At 39.3% G+C, this 13,279-nt stretch overlaps 2 protein-coding genes across 2 annotated transcripts in view; one reads left to right on the top strand and one right to left on the bottom strand.

Annotated features, from left to right (window-relative positions):
* Nucleotides 1-4,423, bottom strand: part of LOC118407849 (COP9 signalosome complex subunit 1-like) — a 12,516-nt gene extending 8,093 nt beyond the window's left edge. The window contains exons 1-4 of the mRNA XM_035808390.1: nucleotides 4,234-4,423; nucleotides 1,465-1,554; nucleotides 592-692; nucleotides 98-178 (exon numbers count right to left, since the gene is read on the bottom strand). Coding sequence (XP_035664283.1) covers nucleotides 98-178; nucleotides 592-692; nucleotides 1,465-1,554; nucleotides 4,234-4,266 — 305 coding nt within the window. The 5' untranslated portion in view covers nucleotides 4,267-4,423. The remainder of the gene's footprint in view (nucleotides 1-97; nucleotides 179-591; nucleotides 693-1,464; nucleotides 1,555-4,233) is intronic.
* A 130-nt stretch (nucleotides 4,424-4,553) lies between these two features.
* Nucleotides 4,554-11,378, top strand: LOC118407853 (7,8-dihydro-8-oxoguanine triphosphatase-like). The gene is made up of 4 exons (XM_035808396.1): nucleotides 4,554-4,681; nucleotides 5,241-5,415; nucleotides 6,025-6,170; nucleotides 10,959-11,378. Exons 2-4 carry the CDS (start codon nucleotides 5,249-5,251, stop codon nucleotides 11,135-11,137), a joined length of 492 nt encoding a protein of 163 aa, XP_035664289.1. The 5' UTR covers nucleotides 4,554-4,681; nucleotides 5,241-5,248; the 3' UTR covers nucleotides 11,138-11,378.
* The last annotated feature ends 1,901 nt before the right edge of the window (nucleotides 11,379-13,279 follow it).

Below are 13,279 nucleotides of genomic sequence, written 5' to 3'. Positions count from 1 at the left end.
TGAATGTTTCTTTGTGTTGTGGTAAAACTACAATATTGTACAACAACAGTAAAATGCTAGAGTTCTTTGTTGATCATTCAAATTTTTTTTGTCCCACCTGGCAGCTTCTTGTAACTTCCTGTGCACCTGCTGGTACAGGTGGACATTGTAGGTTCTCTGGACATAGTGAAGGGCCATCCTGTAGAGTCATGGATACAAACAGTTATTCACATCTTACAGTGAGAAGTGCCAGAAATTATTGTAATGACTGTTATAAAACATTTCACAAATCCACTATGCATATTACAATACTTGCACCTACATCACACACACCATAGAACAGTTGGTGTGTTATGCTGAAGGGCGATTATACAGGCTATATACATGTAGATACAGATACACAACAGGTTAGGACAGCAAGTTCGGGACATTTTAAGACAGCTGTGCTGCACAAAATTCAACCGTTTTTAACGAAGGTGTCATCTTTAATTGACTTAGGAGAATACTTCAAAATTTCTATCAACCATCAAAATTGTAACACAATGATATATAAAGAGACATCATAATTGTTAGCAACTACATACAATTCTCTGGAGTCATACTGTGTCCTACCTGAGGGCCTCTACTTTGAGTGGTGGACAGTGGTCAGCGATGAACACCAGCCGTTCTAGTCGTGCCAGTCCCGTGTATTGGGCAGCGTACGATTCCAGGTCCTGCAGGAAAGGGCAACAAACAAACAAATTCTGTGTCAACCTTCCAGATGACTTTCTTTCATTAGTACATGGAGATATTAACTTCACCTCTACTTTTATACTACATTTTTTCAAAAGATATAATAAAACTTAATCCTGCTGCAAATTTAGTGCCAAATACTGTAAATGCAGAAATGTTCGCGGTGGATTAATATTCGCGGTTTTCTTAACTTTAACTTAAACTTAAATCCACCGCGAAAATTTTTCTATTGTGGTATTAGGCTGCAGTCTGTTGTAACCGCGAAATTAAATCCACCGCGAAAAGTCCCTTTTCCCGCTACCGCGAAATTAAATCCCCGCGAACTTAAATGCATTTACAGTAGCTACAAAAGCAGGCTGAAGGATTTAGTGTTGTAATTATATCATTAAAAAAAGATTCATAAAAGGGATATTCTCAATTTTCAACGGTATTTAGTTGAAACCTAAATGTTTATTTAGTGAAAATGACCATGTCCTCTATGGTCCAACCCCATGGCAGGGATCATAAATTCCTATCTACAACTTGCAACTTCCAAAACCTTTCTTATTTTTTTTTCTAGATTGCAGGCAGGAATGTAAACAACTTAACAATTTGGCCAGGTAAAAAATTCAAACTTGTTATCCCTCAAATATATATGAAGCTGATCAACAGCACAATGAAGTAAAATTCTGACAACTTGCAATATTGCACGTGTAGGCTACAGATAAATAAAAGAGAGACTGTAAGATTAAGTGAACAAGTTGTAGAGTGTACCAGTGAACACGACTCCACTACGAAGGCGAGTTCTGGTTGGTTGTCATTCTCCTCAGGTGGGGCATCGATCTGCATAGGCTCCACTGGAGGCTGGGGGGAAATAACGAGGGAAGGTCACAACAGTTCAATGTCATCTCAGTTAATTTGGTTTGCAGGCTTTTGAAAAACACTGATTGATTTGATGATCAACAAAGTTTTGGAGATTGAATGTACTGTACTGTAAGACTTAAAATTAATATGGAGGGAAATGATAAGGTAAGGCCACAACAGTTCAATGTTATCTCAGTTAAGTTGGTTGGCAGGCTTTTGAAAAACACTGATTAATTTGATGATCAACAAAGTTTTGGAGACCGTAAATCGTAAAACATATGGAGGGAAAATAATGAAGTAAGGCCACAACAGTTCAATGTCATCTTGGTTAATTTGGTTTGCAGGCCTTTGGTTTGAAAAACACTGATCAATTTAATGATCAAGTTTTGGAGACTGTCGAGTATACTGTAAATCTTGACATTTTTGTGATTTTATTCTTGCAGTTTTCACCGTGATATCGACATCATGAAATCATGACACTGAGAATATGAATGAAGATCTTTATTGTACAGACATGCCAGTCGAGCCAGTCCCCTGTACTAGGCAGCATGCATATATGCATTGCCATTGTTACAGTATTATCAACTATACTGTACATGACATTGTTTCGGCTGTGAACTCAAATCAAAATACAAATGTACAACAAAAAAACTGCCCTTCCCCTGTGAAAAAAATCAGGACCCTGCAAAAATAGACCTATCTACAAAACTTGTTAAGATTTAAATCCCACAACTTATTTCAATCTAGATTTTCACTTTAATACAGTTTGAAATGAGGACCAAGAAAATCATGGCCGTAGGGTCAAGTGATTTACATTCAATTTCTCCGGGCGCACTGTAATTCTTCTGAAAGCATGATATACAGCAAAGTATTGAGGAAAAACTGAATTATATTCATTACAACGTGACCTTTGAAAAGGTGAGACTATTAAGTCCAAACAAATTTGCTACAAGGATCCATATACATATATCTTCATCCTTATCCCATATACAGGGAAAGTCTCCAACTGAAATCTAATTTTGTTACTTATAGATGTTTATGGTGCACCTTATATTAAACCTGCCAAGTTCCAACTGTTATTACAAAATGCAATGTATATGAATGTAGCTATAAGTATAAGAGATGGCTATCTTATAATTCAAAGGTTCAGGCAAGTTTATTGCATTGGAACTTTTAGTTTTACAGCCACAGCATTGGTCCAGCTCAAGAGGCAGTCCCACTATGGTCTGGTCAGGACACAACCTAAAACTTAATAAGTTTAACATTTTTACCTCCTTAAAAATGGAGGTATTGGTTTTGGCAGGTCTGTTTGTCCTGATGTTACAGTGTGTCCTTTTTTATTTGAATTGAGTGACAGGATACAAGGTGGAAGATATTGTAACTGTCTAGGCTAGTATAGTATTAGTAGGATAGAAAGCCTTTATTTTTAAATCGCACAGGGGCACAAGTGAGGAAAGCAAAAGAGAGGGGGGATGGAGTGGATTTTTCCCCTTCAATGGTGTGGAGTTTTGTAGAATTTTTTATACAGGCTGTATATAGGTTAGAAATGTAAATTGGGGCATTCTAATATTCTTGTAGGGGAAATTACAGTCAGACAGATCACAGTACAGTGGATGACTTGGGTTTATCAACGTCCAACTTCTGGATGCCTCACATTTTACCCCTATGGTAAGTGGCAGGGTCACTTGTAACGCACGAGCCAAACTTGTAATATACTATGACTTTAGCCTGGGTGCCATCCTCTGTAGTAATCGTAGGGTTAATCTTTTTTTCTTCTTCAAATTTCTGCTTTTTGTGGTTAATTGTGACAAGCAAAAAAGATTGAGCCAGATTTTAACACACATCCAACGGCTCCTGGGGGATCATTATGGCCAGATCACCCCCAGACAGTTTCGCCATCTCACTGCTGATAGACGGAACTGGTGGAAGCTTGAAGTCGCCTGCGCTGCAACCGACCGATGATGATGATGATGATGAATATTGAATATGGCCCACAGGCTTACTCTATAGAGTAATACTGTAAATTCATTTACAGTCAGGGAACTGGTCATACTGTAGGAGGAAAAGCAGTTTTTGCGTGTTGCAAGTCCATTATAAAAACAATATACTGCAGTAGCAGCAGTACAGTAGTATACGTAGTGCATGTCTATTGAAAATGTATATTCTTGGCATAATGATTCCACGGTGGAGAGGTCACCACAAAAATGAAACCACTATCAACATTTCAAGATTTACAGTACCTGTACTACCTTAGAAAGTTAAAGTATTTTAATAGCAGCAAATTTTATGCTGTTCTTCCACAACAATTAGGGTAATGTTTTGTATCGAAAAGAAGCAATTTGGTTGAACTGGCCTTCTAACCTAAGATGTGATAGTTCTGAACATATTGACAGGTAGGAAAATGACCTGCACTAAATATGAAGCAAAATAAATTTATGAGACTTGGTAACATAATATTTACGAGTAAGACGTCCCAAATGTAACAAAATTGCATGATAAAACAGCCTACTTCAATGTAAAACATGCTAGATTGAGAAATGGCTAATACACAGTACCAATGAATTAATAATCGCATCATACGACTCATTGAAATATTCCATGACACAGAGTAAAATTTCCGCCCCCCTCCCCACACCACCACTACACTACTGCACGCACACACACAGAAATTCCACCGACCTGGAACAGCATGGACTGTACGGGAAGAGGCATCGTTCTTCCTGCAGTCCTTTAGTGCTCTACACAGTTAAGGTCAACAAAACAGAAAGCTGCAAACAGCCTGGTCACAAATAAACTCGCTCTTGGGAAGATAGAATTCCTCCAAAACCATCCGGCATTGGTGCGATTTAGAAGCTAGCCGCTCGTTTGTTCACCCCATACCTTAGGAAAAAGAAATGAGAGGAGACTCTTTTTTCATAAGTATAGCAATTATTTTGCAGTTAGATATTAAAATTATTCATACTACTTTAGTATCTGCTATCTACAAAGAAATTTGTGTAGTATTAAGATGCTTTAAAGGTTTTCGGACTGCGTCGAATAAATAGCTTACGAATTGAGAGCTAGTTATTTCTAGTGCAAGTTGCCGGGAGCTTTTGATGTGGGAACAGAGAAGATCCAGCACAATAAGGTGTTATATACACGATTATTGTCAAATTCTCGGCAAATTTCCGATGTCTACAGCCTAAGAAGCAATACAAGTTGTTGGTGCTACTGTAGGTAGTCCTTAAAAGGCGTTTACTAGCCCTATATTAAAATCTACTGCCAGAATATGCTATGCATTACTAAAATGATACTAATCTGTACTGTAGGACAAAAACAGCCTTAGTTTGTCAGTGGCGGATGTTTGTTTGTCAGTTTGTTTGCTTGTTTGTGGACAGCATAACTCGAGAAGTTGTGGATCGATCTGTACGATATTTGGTAGGGGTTGCAAAAACAAAAGTCAGTTTTGATAATGGGCCGTCTAGCAGTTTTAAAAGGTACTGCAGCGGAGCTGTCTCATAAGGTTCTCACCTATATTACAAGTATGTACCATCCACAGGTGAGAGGATGAGTATACCTGTCCACCTGTTCCGTAAGGTTCTCACCTATATTACATGTATGTACCATCCACAGGTGAGAAGATGAGCACACCTGTCCACCTGTCCCGTAAGGTTCTCACCTATATCACATGTATGTACCATCCACAGGTGAGAGGATGAGCATACCTGTCCACCTGTCCCGTAAGGTTCTCACCTTGGTTCTCATAAGGCACCAGCAGCAGGTGCTGCTGGGAATGAAGAAGCGCGGGTTCGGAGCTGGGAGATGGAACGGCTTCGGAGGGAAAGTGGAAATGGGAGAAACCATTGAGCAAGCAGCAAAAAGGTGACCATATGTCTGCTCAGGCTTTTAGCCAGGCATGCGTCAAGGCATTAAGAAATTGCACACACTAGCCAGGATTTTATCTTTAGATTAGTTTAATAGTAATGGAGAGGTTGAAGAAATTTTGAAAATGTACATCCAACATAAAAAGTTGTCACTCTTGGGGTAACCATGAGTGGACTTTTAGTAAGTTAAATACCATTGGTGATTGCTGTATTTTTTGGTCAGAGGGTCAGGGGGTACGGACACTACAGGGGGTACGGATGCTACAGGGGGTACGGACACTACAGGGGGTACGGACACTACAGGGGGTATGGACACTACAGAGGGTATGGACGCTACTGGGGGCATGAACACTACTGGGGGCACGGACACTACTGGGGGTACTGACACTAGTTCGGGTATGGACACTACTGGGGGTATGTATCGTATTGCAAGGTTACCTCTACTGTATGTATTCTCTTCATATTTGTAATCTCTCTACTGTATGTAATATGGTGTGTTCTCGGTCACTGTCTTCTAGTACTGTACTATGTATTTTAATCTTTATATGGTGTGTTTTCTCTACTGTATGTAAATTCTAATCTTTATGATCATATCTCCACCTTGTAGAGAGCTAGAGGAGGAAAGCTGCCTGAGGGTGGACAGTCTACAGAAGGTTGGGCTGCTGCTGTTTGAGTTTGTAGGAGACCCAGTCATGCTGGAGGTACATGTCTTCTCCTCAAGACACTTCACTGGAGAACCCAGGGAAACAGAAGGTGTGTAGTCTGTTTGTTTGTTAGTCTGTTAACTGTTTTTTCTTGTTGGACCGGTACCCCCCAAAAAAGACCTGAACAAAATCAGTGGACCAGATCTTGGACTGATTGGCAATGAACAGATTATATCATCAGCAGGAGTTCATATGTCTTGCGGCTTACCAGTTCAAGAAAATAACAAGAGCAAAGTAGAGTAGGGTTTATAGTCAAGTCTACCAAGTTTTTACAGTCAAACTTTTCATTGTTTACATGAAGATAGGGTTTTAAAATGCCAGTGGGTGTCAAATACTTCACCAAACAGATGCCTTTGTAGCATAATGGACCATTCTTGTTTTTTTTTTTTAGTATCTCCCATTTACAGACAGTAACTTAGGTCCAAGTTCAGGTCCAAACCGGGACCTGATCCTCTGGACCGGACCTGGACCTGAATTTTCTGTACCCGTGCACACCTCTACTGTTAATCAGTAAACCACCTTTAGACAATGAACACCCATTTTTGGTATGAATCTATGATAACCTTTTGGTAACATATTTTATAATCATTCTAGAGGATGCTATTGACTTTTGTACACTTCTACCAGAATCTACAGTTGATTGAAAATTGTAGGATAGGGGCCTGGAAAAAGTGTAGAATTTCTCACTTCAAGTGTGAGAGTGGATGAGTGGATAAAAGAACAAAAGCTATCAGTAGCCTTTAGCATCAAATGTCTGCCATACCTGCACATAAAAGAATCCAACGTACTTTTTGATAAAAGAAATAGGGGTGACCTGGTATGCTTGTTTGAAAATGAGTGTCATGGCAAGGCTGGCATGCAATTGCACAAAATTATTTGGAGGTTGTATCAAGGTCTTATCTATAGCTAGGGATGCATTTCTAGCTAGGGATGCATTTCATTTTTTTCAATGGCCCCTAAATGTACTTGTACTCTGCAGGCTTCCATAGCGCCAGTATGGACAATGATCACTATAAGGGAACGACTCCTGGGCACACAATGCAACTATATCGAGGAGCTTTACATTGAATGCAAGAGTTTTGACGTAACCAAATTCTTCTTTCACCTTTTGTTTGAGTACACATGATTTTCTCAACTTTGGCCCATTTTGCATTGAAACTTGTGTTTTGAGGGGAAAAATTTGACATGGATAGACTACATGCCGTGATTGTACATTACGTGGTATTGTAGTATATTCACTGAGCCTTAGAACTGCATGAACTAAGGTACAGAATTTCCTCTTATAGTCCTATTTTCCTGTTGATATTTTTGTTCAGCATTGAAATTTTGAGAACCAACAAATAGAATAAGTGTGGCCTCCCAGCGCTGCAAGCGGCTGGAGAGCAGCCAAAAGTGCCGCGTTCGCGATGCCAGATCACTAGCCGCGGGGAAATGAACCAACCACTCGGCAGTCTCTCCACAATTAGAGGCTGTAAGATCCCTGGTCCTATCTCATCTGTACCACTGTTCTTATACATGGTCGGGTGAAGCCGGAACTAATGGGAATTTACCAAAAGTGCACTCCTTTTACAACAAAGTCTGCAAGCTGGGAGTAAGTTCTAATTGTAGGATAAATGTAAGGGCACTGTTCATTAACCTTACACGGGGAATGGTGAATGGAATATTCGACCCCCCTGGCATCTTTTGAGAACTCTATGCCTCGACTGCTGGCATATACATTATACATTACATGTAACGTCAACTTTCATAATTCTGTCAGGTGCCCTAAGACTGTCATGCTGAAACAACAATGCTACTGAGGCCATCTGAAGAATGTCTTGAGTACCTGAAGTGTGCATACTTCCAAGATTACTGATGCTGCATTTTAGTAGATATGAAATTGAAATCACTGACAGAGTTAAACCAGGTCTTTAGGGGTTATGTCTTATGAGAATTGACAATTTGCTTCGTAAAAATCAATTCAAAGCGTATGAGTGCCACTTAGCAGGAAGAACTTTAAATGAAGACTTTAAGGTTACCATCATAGTAGAATGAATAATGTACTGTGTACATTTTTGTTGAGATGAAGAAAATGCATTGTACAAAGTCCTTTTTATGCTTGCTACCTGGTCACATTTCAAAACAGGGGCCTGACTGGGCAGCTTTTAGGAACAAAAAATATGATACAAAAGACACCAAAAAAACACAAAACATGAAAAGGAGAGTCATAGGCATGATTTGTGTTTATTTTTACATGTAGGACTGGTATACATTTAACTAGGGCAAACTCGCTGGACAGAGCCGCATGGAAGCGCTTTATGAAGACTAACCTACTTCAGCCTACTGTGTCAGGGAATGCAGCAGCAGCTTTAAATCAAATACTGGCCAGGCCTCAGTTTGGAAAAGTGACCCTAGCATGATATAAGCATAGATCTTTTCACTGTCATTCTCCCACTCACTCAATATCAAGTTTATCGTCTGTTGTTCCACGTCACATGAGGGTTAGATGTGCTTAGTGCACATAGATGTGGAGGCTAGATGGCAGCCAGCCAGGTGCCTGTCTTTCCAGTTGGCACTGACTAGGTTTAGGGAGTGAAGTTCTTCCCTAATGCAGTATGGAAACTGCTTTGATTGACAGACTATTGACATTTGTCTGTCGTGGCGTCCAGTCTACGTGAGCCTTTAGTTGCTCTGCTGCTGATATAATTTCCCGAGTTGAAAACCAAACTATATTTGCAACTTTCAAAATCTACTTATCTTGCCCATGGAGTATTACTAAAGCCAGGTATGACATTTGTTACTGTCAAAGAAACAACTTGCATAGTCACCATACCATTCCAACTTTTCCAAGACATAATGAAAAGCAACAGCATTGCTATATTGTACTGAGTTTTACATATTACTAGATACCAGGAGCTACAGAAGAACAGAGAAGTTTCTACATGCAGTGAGATTAGGGGTGGGTACAGGTACGATGAACCGGTATAAAACCTTTTTTTTTTCTTATTGGACCGGTCAAGAAAAAAACGGACCTGTAAAAATCTGGTGGACCAGATGGTGGAACGGATGTTATACCAATCAGAAAATGAAGAGGTTATATGGACAGAAATTCATTCGTTTGGGGATTACACGCTCGTACCCAGCGCCGCGAAGAAGCCATAGGTTTAGATTGTGGGCTCAACCAATACACAAATAAAACTATATGGAATCCACATCTGTCATTTTGTTTTATTTTATGTTTGTCTCAATTACCTTAGCAAATCGTAAGTTGTGTGGCCATTCTGTGCGTCTCTATACAACGTGAGACTGTACCCCAGTTAGCTAGTATTTTCTACAGTTACCGAGGCGAAAACAAGACGAAAGTTTACTATTTCGGGGGTAAAATGTTGCCACAATGGTGATATGTTATATCAAAGGGAACTTTAAAATGTACCTAATTTGGTGGCGCTGCGAGAGTGTTAGATTACCCTTCTAGATTGCCGAGAGGGGAGTTATGTCACGGAAGGGAGTTTGCTACGGTAGCGCGACGCGCCAGTAGCTCTCCTTCCCAGGTTTATATCACTTCCCCCAGCATGCTTTGCGCGGAAAAGATACGCTCGTACCCAGGTTACCCAGGACACAAAGACTTGGTAAACACGAAAAGGCGCCCCGCTATGCTCAGTGGGCCCGGGGCGTGGATCTAATTAAAGGACGCTGTGGAGGAGCGTGTGGGGATTACAGGTTGAAGAAAATAACAAGAGCGAAGTAGAGTACAGTTTATTGTAATCTCTACCAAGTTTTACATCAATCGTATAGTGGCAGTTACATGTAGCCTTGTAGGAATTTAAAACGCCAGTGGGACTCAAATACTCCATCAAACAGATTTCTTTATAGCGGAATAGACCATTGTCATGAGTATTGTCCATTCACAATTTTCCACATACTGAATCAGGTTCAGGTCTGGACCAGGACCTGATCCTCTGGACCTGAACCTGAATTTTCTGTACCAATACCCACCCCCAAGTGAGATGGTACTTTTTAATAGAGCAATCTGCAGTGAGTCAAGGGAGGTGTTTCACCTTCGAGTAATGGATAATGGAAATGTGTTCTAAATCCCTCCTGATTCATCTACCTTACCTGCTTTTCTATTACCTCTACTCTAGTGGTGCTCATCACTTTCTTGAGATACAGTAAGGAGGAGGTGAAGAGTTAAGATGTGCACTAGTCAAGAGATATTGAATGTTGCAGAAATACTCCAAAACACTGAGAGGATACTTACATCCTTTTTAGATTTTAGATTTAGCCATTTATACAAAAAATTGATGTAACTAGGTCATATACTTGTACTCTGTGAGGCATTTATGGTTTTTACACTGCCAATAATGTACACTACTAGGTAGTTGTTACTCTAGTCTAGGTATGATAACGAATACATGATCGGAGCCTAATATCTGCTCTGACTTTCATCTGGAGGAACAGATATTTGATCAATTTGTGGCTAGATATAAGACGACATCTGCTCGAAGATATTCTGCCCAAACCATGTGCACAGTGACATTGATATTCTGGCACACAATACCTTGAGCATAGGGGTAATTTCTGAAAATATTGCTTGCAACATTACTTGATATGAAAAAGTGCATCATCTTTTAATTCAGACAACTTGCCAAACTGCATACAATTTACGAATGCAGCAAAGGGAACTTTGCTTAAAGTTAAACTGTGAGAAAGCATCACATCACCCAACTACAATACTCAATCAGAGCTACAGTTTGTTGTTATGTCTATTTGGTCACTTACCTGTACATAAATGAAAATGTATTACTGACAGTTTTTGTTGTGTTTTTTTACCCTCACGTTGTTCATTATTTACTTCCAGAGATGCGGCCGAAGTGGTTCCCAGTGGAACACATTCCATACGACTCCATGTGGCCGGACGACATCCACTGGTTCCCACTTTTCCTTAAAGGGTCCAAATTTTCTGGATTTTTCAAGTTTGAGGGCCACAACACCATACTGGAGCACTCTCTACAGGAACTGGACACTCTACCACAGTGAAAATTCTTGTAGATTTCACAGCTTTTAAACATAAATTTTTGTTTTATTTCAAGAGATGTCCTTCCATTTTAAGCCATAGTCTTGAAAAGTTAACCGCAAGAAAATGCCTTTATTACATTTAGAACAATTTTTCAAAAATAACATGCTTTTTTTAATCACATTTCATCTTGCTCAGAACAGTTTTTGTCTATGTCCTAAAACAAGTTGTCCAACAAAGTAATAGATACGGATTCAAAAAAAAGAAAAGGCTGACGTAACGTGTGTTTTAAGAAATCAGGAGATTTTCAACTGTTACATCAATACATTGCATAATGACATTATTCTTTAATGTCACTCTAGATCAGACGACTAAGATGTCACTCACAGATCCAGGTTACATATAGTTATGTTAATTATCTTAATTATATATATAAATTATCTTAATTAACATACTCATAGTATTTTTTGCATCACTCAACTCTACAGTAGCTTAACAGATATGTTAGTATATTATACTAGCTTATGTCATAAACTGTCACAAAATATTGTTTGATACTGATTCTGTTTGTGAACACATATAAGTAGTGAATTAGATAATAAATTTTTGCAAGCTAATGCAGGATGTTTCCTCTACAGCTTTTTTCCAAATGTGCGCTGAGTAATCAAAACATAGAAGCAAAGGCACTATTTTTTTAAAATTATTTTTCTGCATTAATAGTTGGCTTTTTACACTACACAGCAATATTCACAAAGCATGAATGCTTTTATGTCATGTGAACGTCTTTGATATGCACACTTTGAGTTGTAAGCCACTTTGTCAAACTTTCCGACAATCCAAGAAACATGCTCAAACACGCAATAAGTCCAGTGGTTCGCTCTAACTGATAATGAAGTGTCCATTAGTGGTGAATTTTTCCGTTACACTTGATCCTTCAAGAGTTTTGAAGATCTCCGACCGCAACAGTTGCTTCTGGTATGTCTTTTACATACTGCAGCCTGCTTAAGTTTAGTAGGCTACCAAAAATATGGGGACTTGGCAGGACTTGCTTTTGCATTGTTTACCGAGGCTTGAAATGTGAGAAAAAGATGTCAATATATTGATGATTAGTTACAAATGTCAATCTGGATAGAGACTTTTAAATTCAAAATATTTGCAGTTATGGTGCCAAAACTCTGCATTACATACTTTAAGTATTAACCCTCACAAGATTTGAAATTACTATATCAGATCAAAGAACTCAAATTATCTTTCCAAGGAACCCAACATAATGATAGCAAAAATACACTCTGCAAGATATCAAACCATCTTAACTCACATACACATTTCCATCCTTTGGAAAGCCAAACCTAAATTTAAAGCACCATGGACAGGTATAACTGTGAAAGTTATGAATGCACATGTATTTATGCATGTAGGGTGCATGTAGTGCTTTGGAAAAGTGATAGATGGAAAAGTGATAGATGTCTCGCAAGTGTTGGTGGCATTCAGCACCAAGGACAGTTCTGTTAACATGAATGCTGATGGCGTTTAGCACACAGGATGGGTGTATTTGCATGTAAGTGGATGGTGTTCAGCACAAAGGACAGGTGTGTTTAGCTGTGTGTAGATGGTGTTCAGCACAAAGGACAGGTGTGTTTAGCTGTGTGTGGATGGTGTTCAGCACAAAAGACAGGTGTGTTTAGCTGTGTGTGGATGGTGTTCAGCACAAAGGACAGGTGTGTTTAGCTGTGTGTGGATGGTGTTCAGCACCAAGGACAGGTGTGTTTAGCTGTGTGTGGAAGGTGTTCAGTGCCAAAGACAGGTGTGTTTAGCTGTGTGTGGATGGTGTTCAGCACCAAGGACAGGTGTGTTTAGCTGTGTGTGGATGGTGTTCAGCACCAAAGACAGGGATGTATGTGGATGGTACCAGTGTTCAATTTTCTCTACACATTTTCAATGCTCTCTGGAGCACTTTTCAATGGTTTCCGTGTTTTTTTTCCACATTTTTATGCGTTTGATATAGTTTTCTATTCATATGTTTTTGCATTGAAATTGACTTTTGGATTCCTGTGGTAGCATGCAAGTCTATTGCAAAATTCCCTTTATGCTTTTTTTTTTGCTTCCTGCTGTATTTATTTTCTGGAAAACTTCCAGAATCAAGAATTTAAATTGGTGTGGCCTAA

The sequence above is a fragment of the Branchiostoma floridae genome, unplaced genomic scaffold, assembly GCF_000003815.2.
Source record: "Branchiostoma floridae strain S238N-H82 unplaced genomic scaffold, Bfl_VNyyK Sc7u5tJ_1494, whole genome shotgun sequence".
Taxonomy (NCBI): Eukaryota; Metazoa; Chordata; class Leptocardii; order Amphioxiformes; family Branchiostomatidae; genus Branchiostoma; species Branchiostoma floridae.
This window is presented reverse-complemented; position numbering and strand designations above follow the sequence as displayed.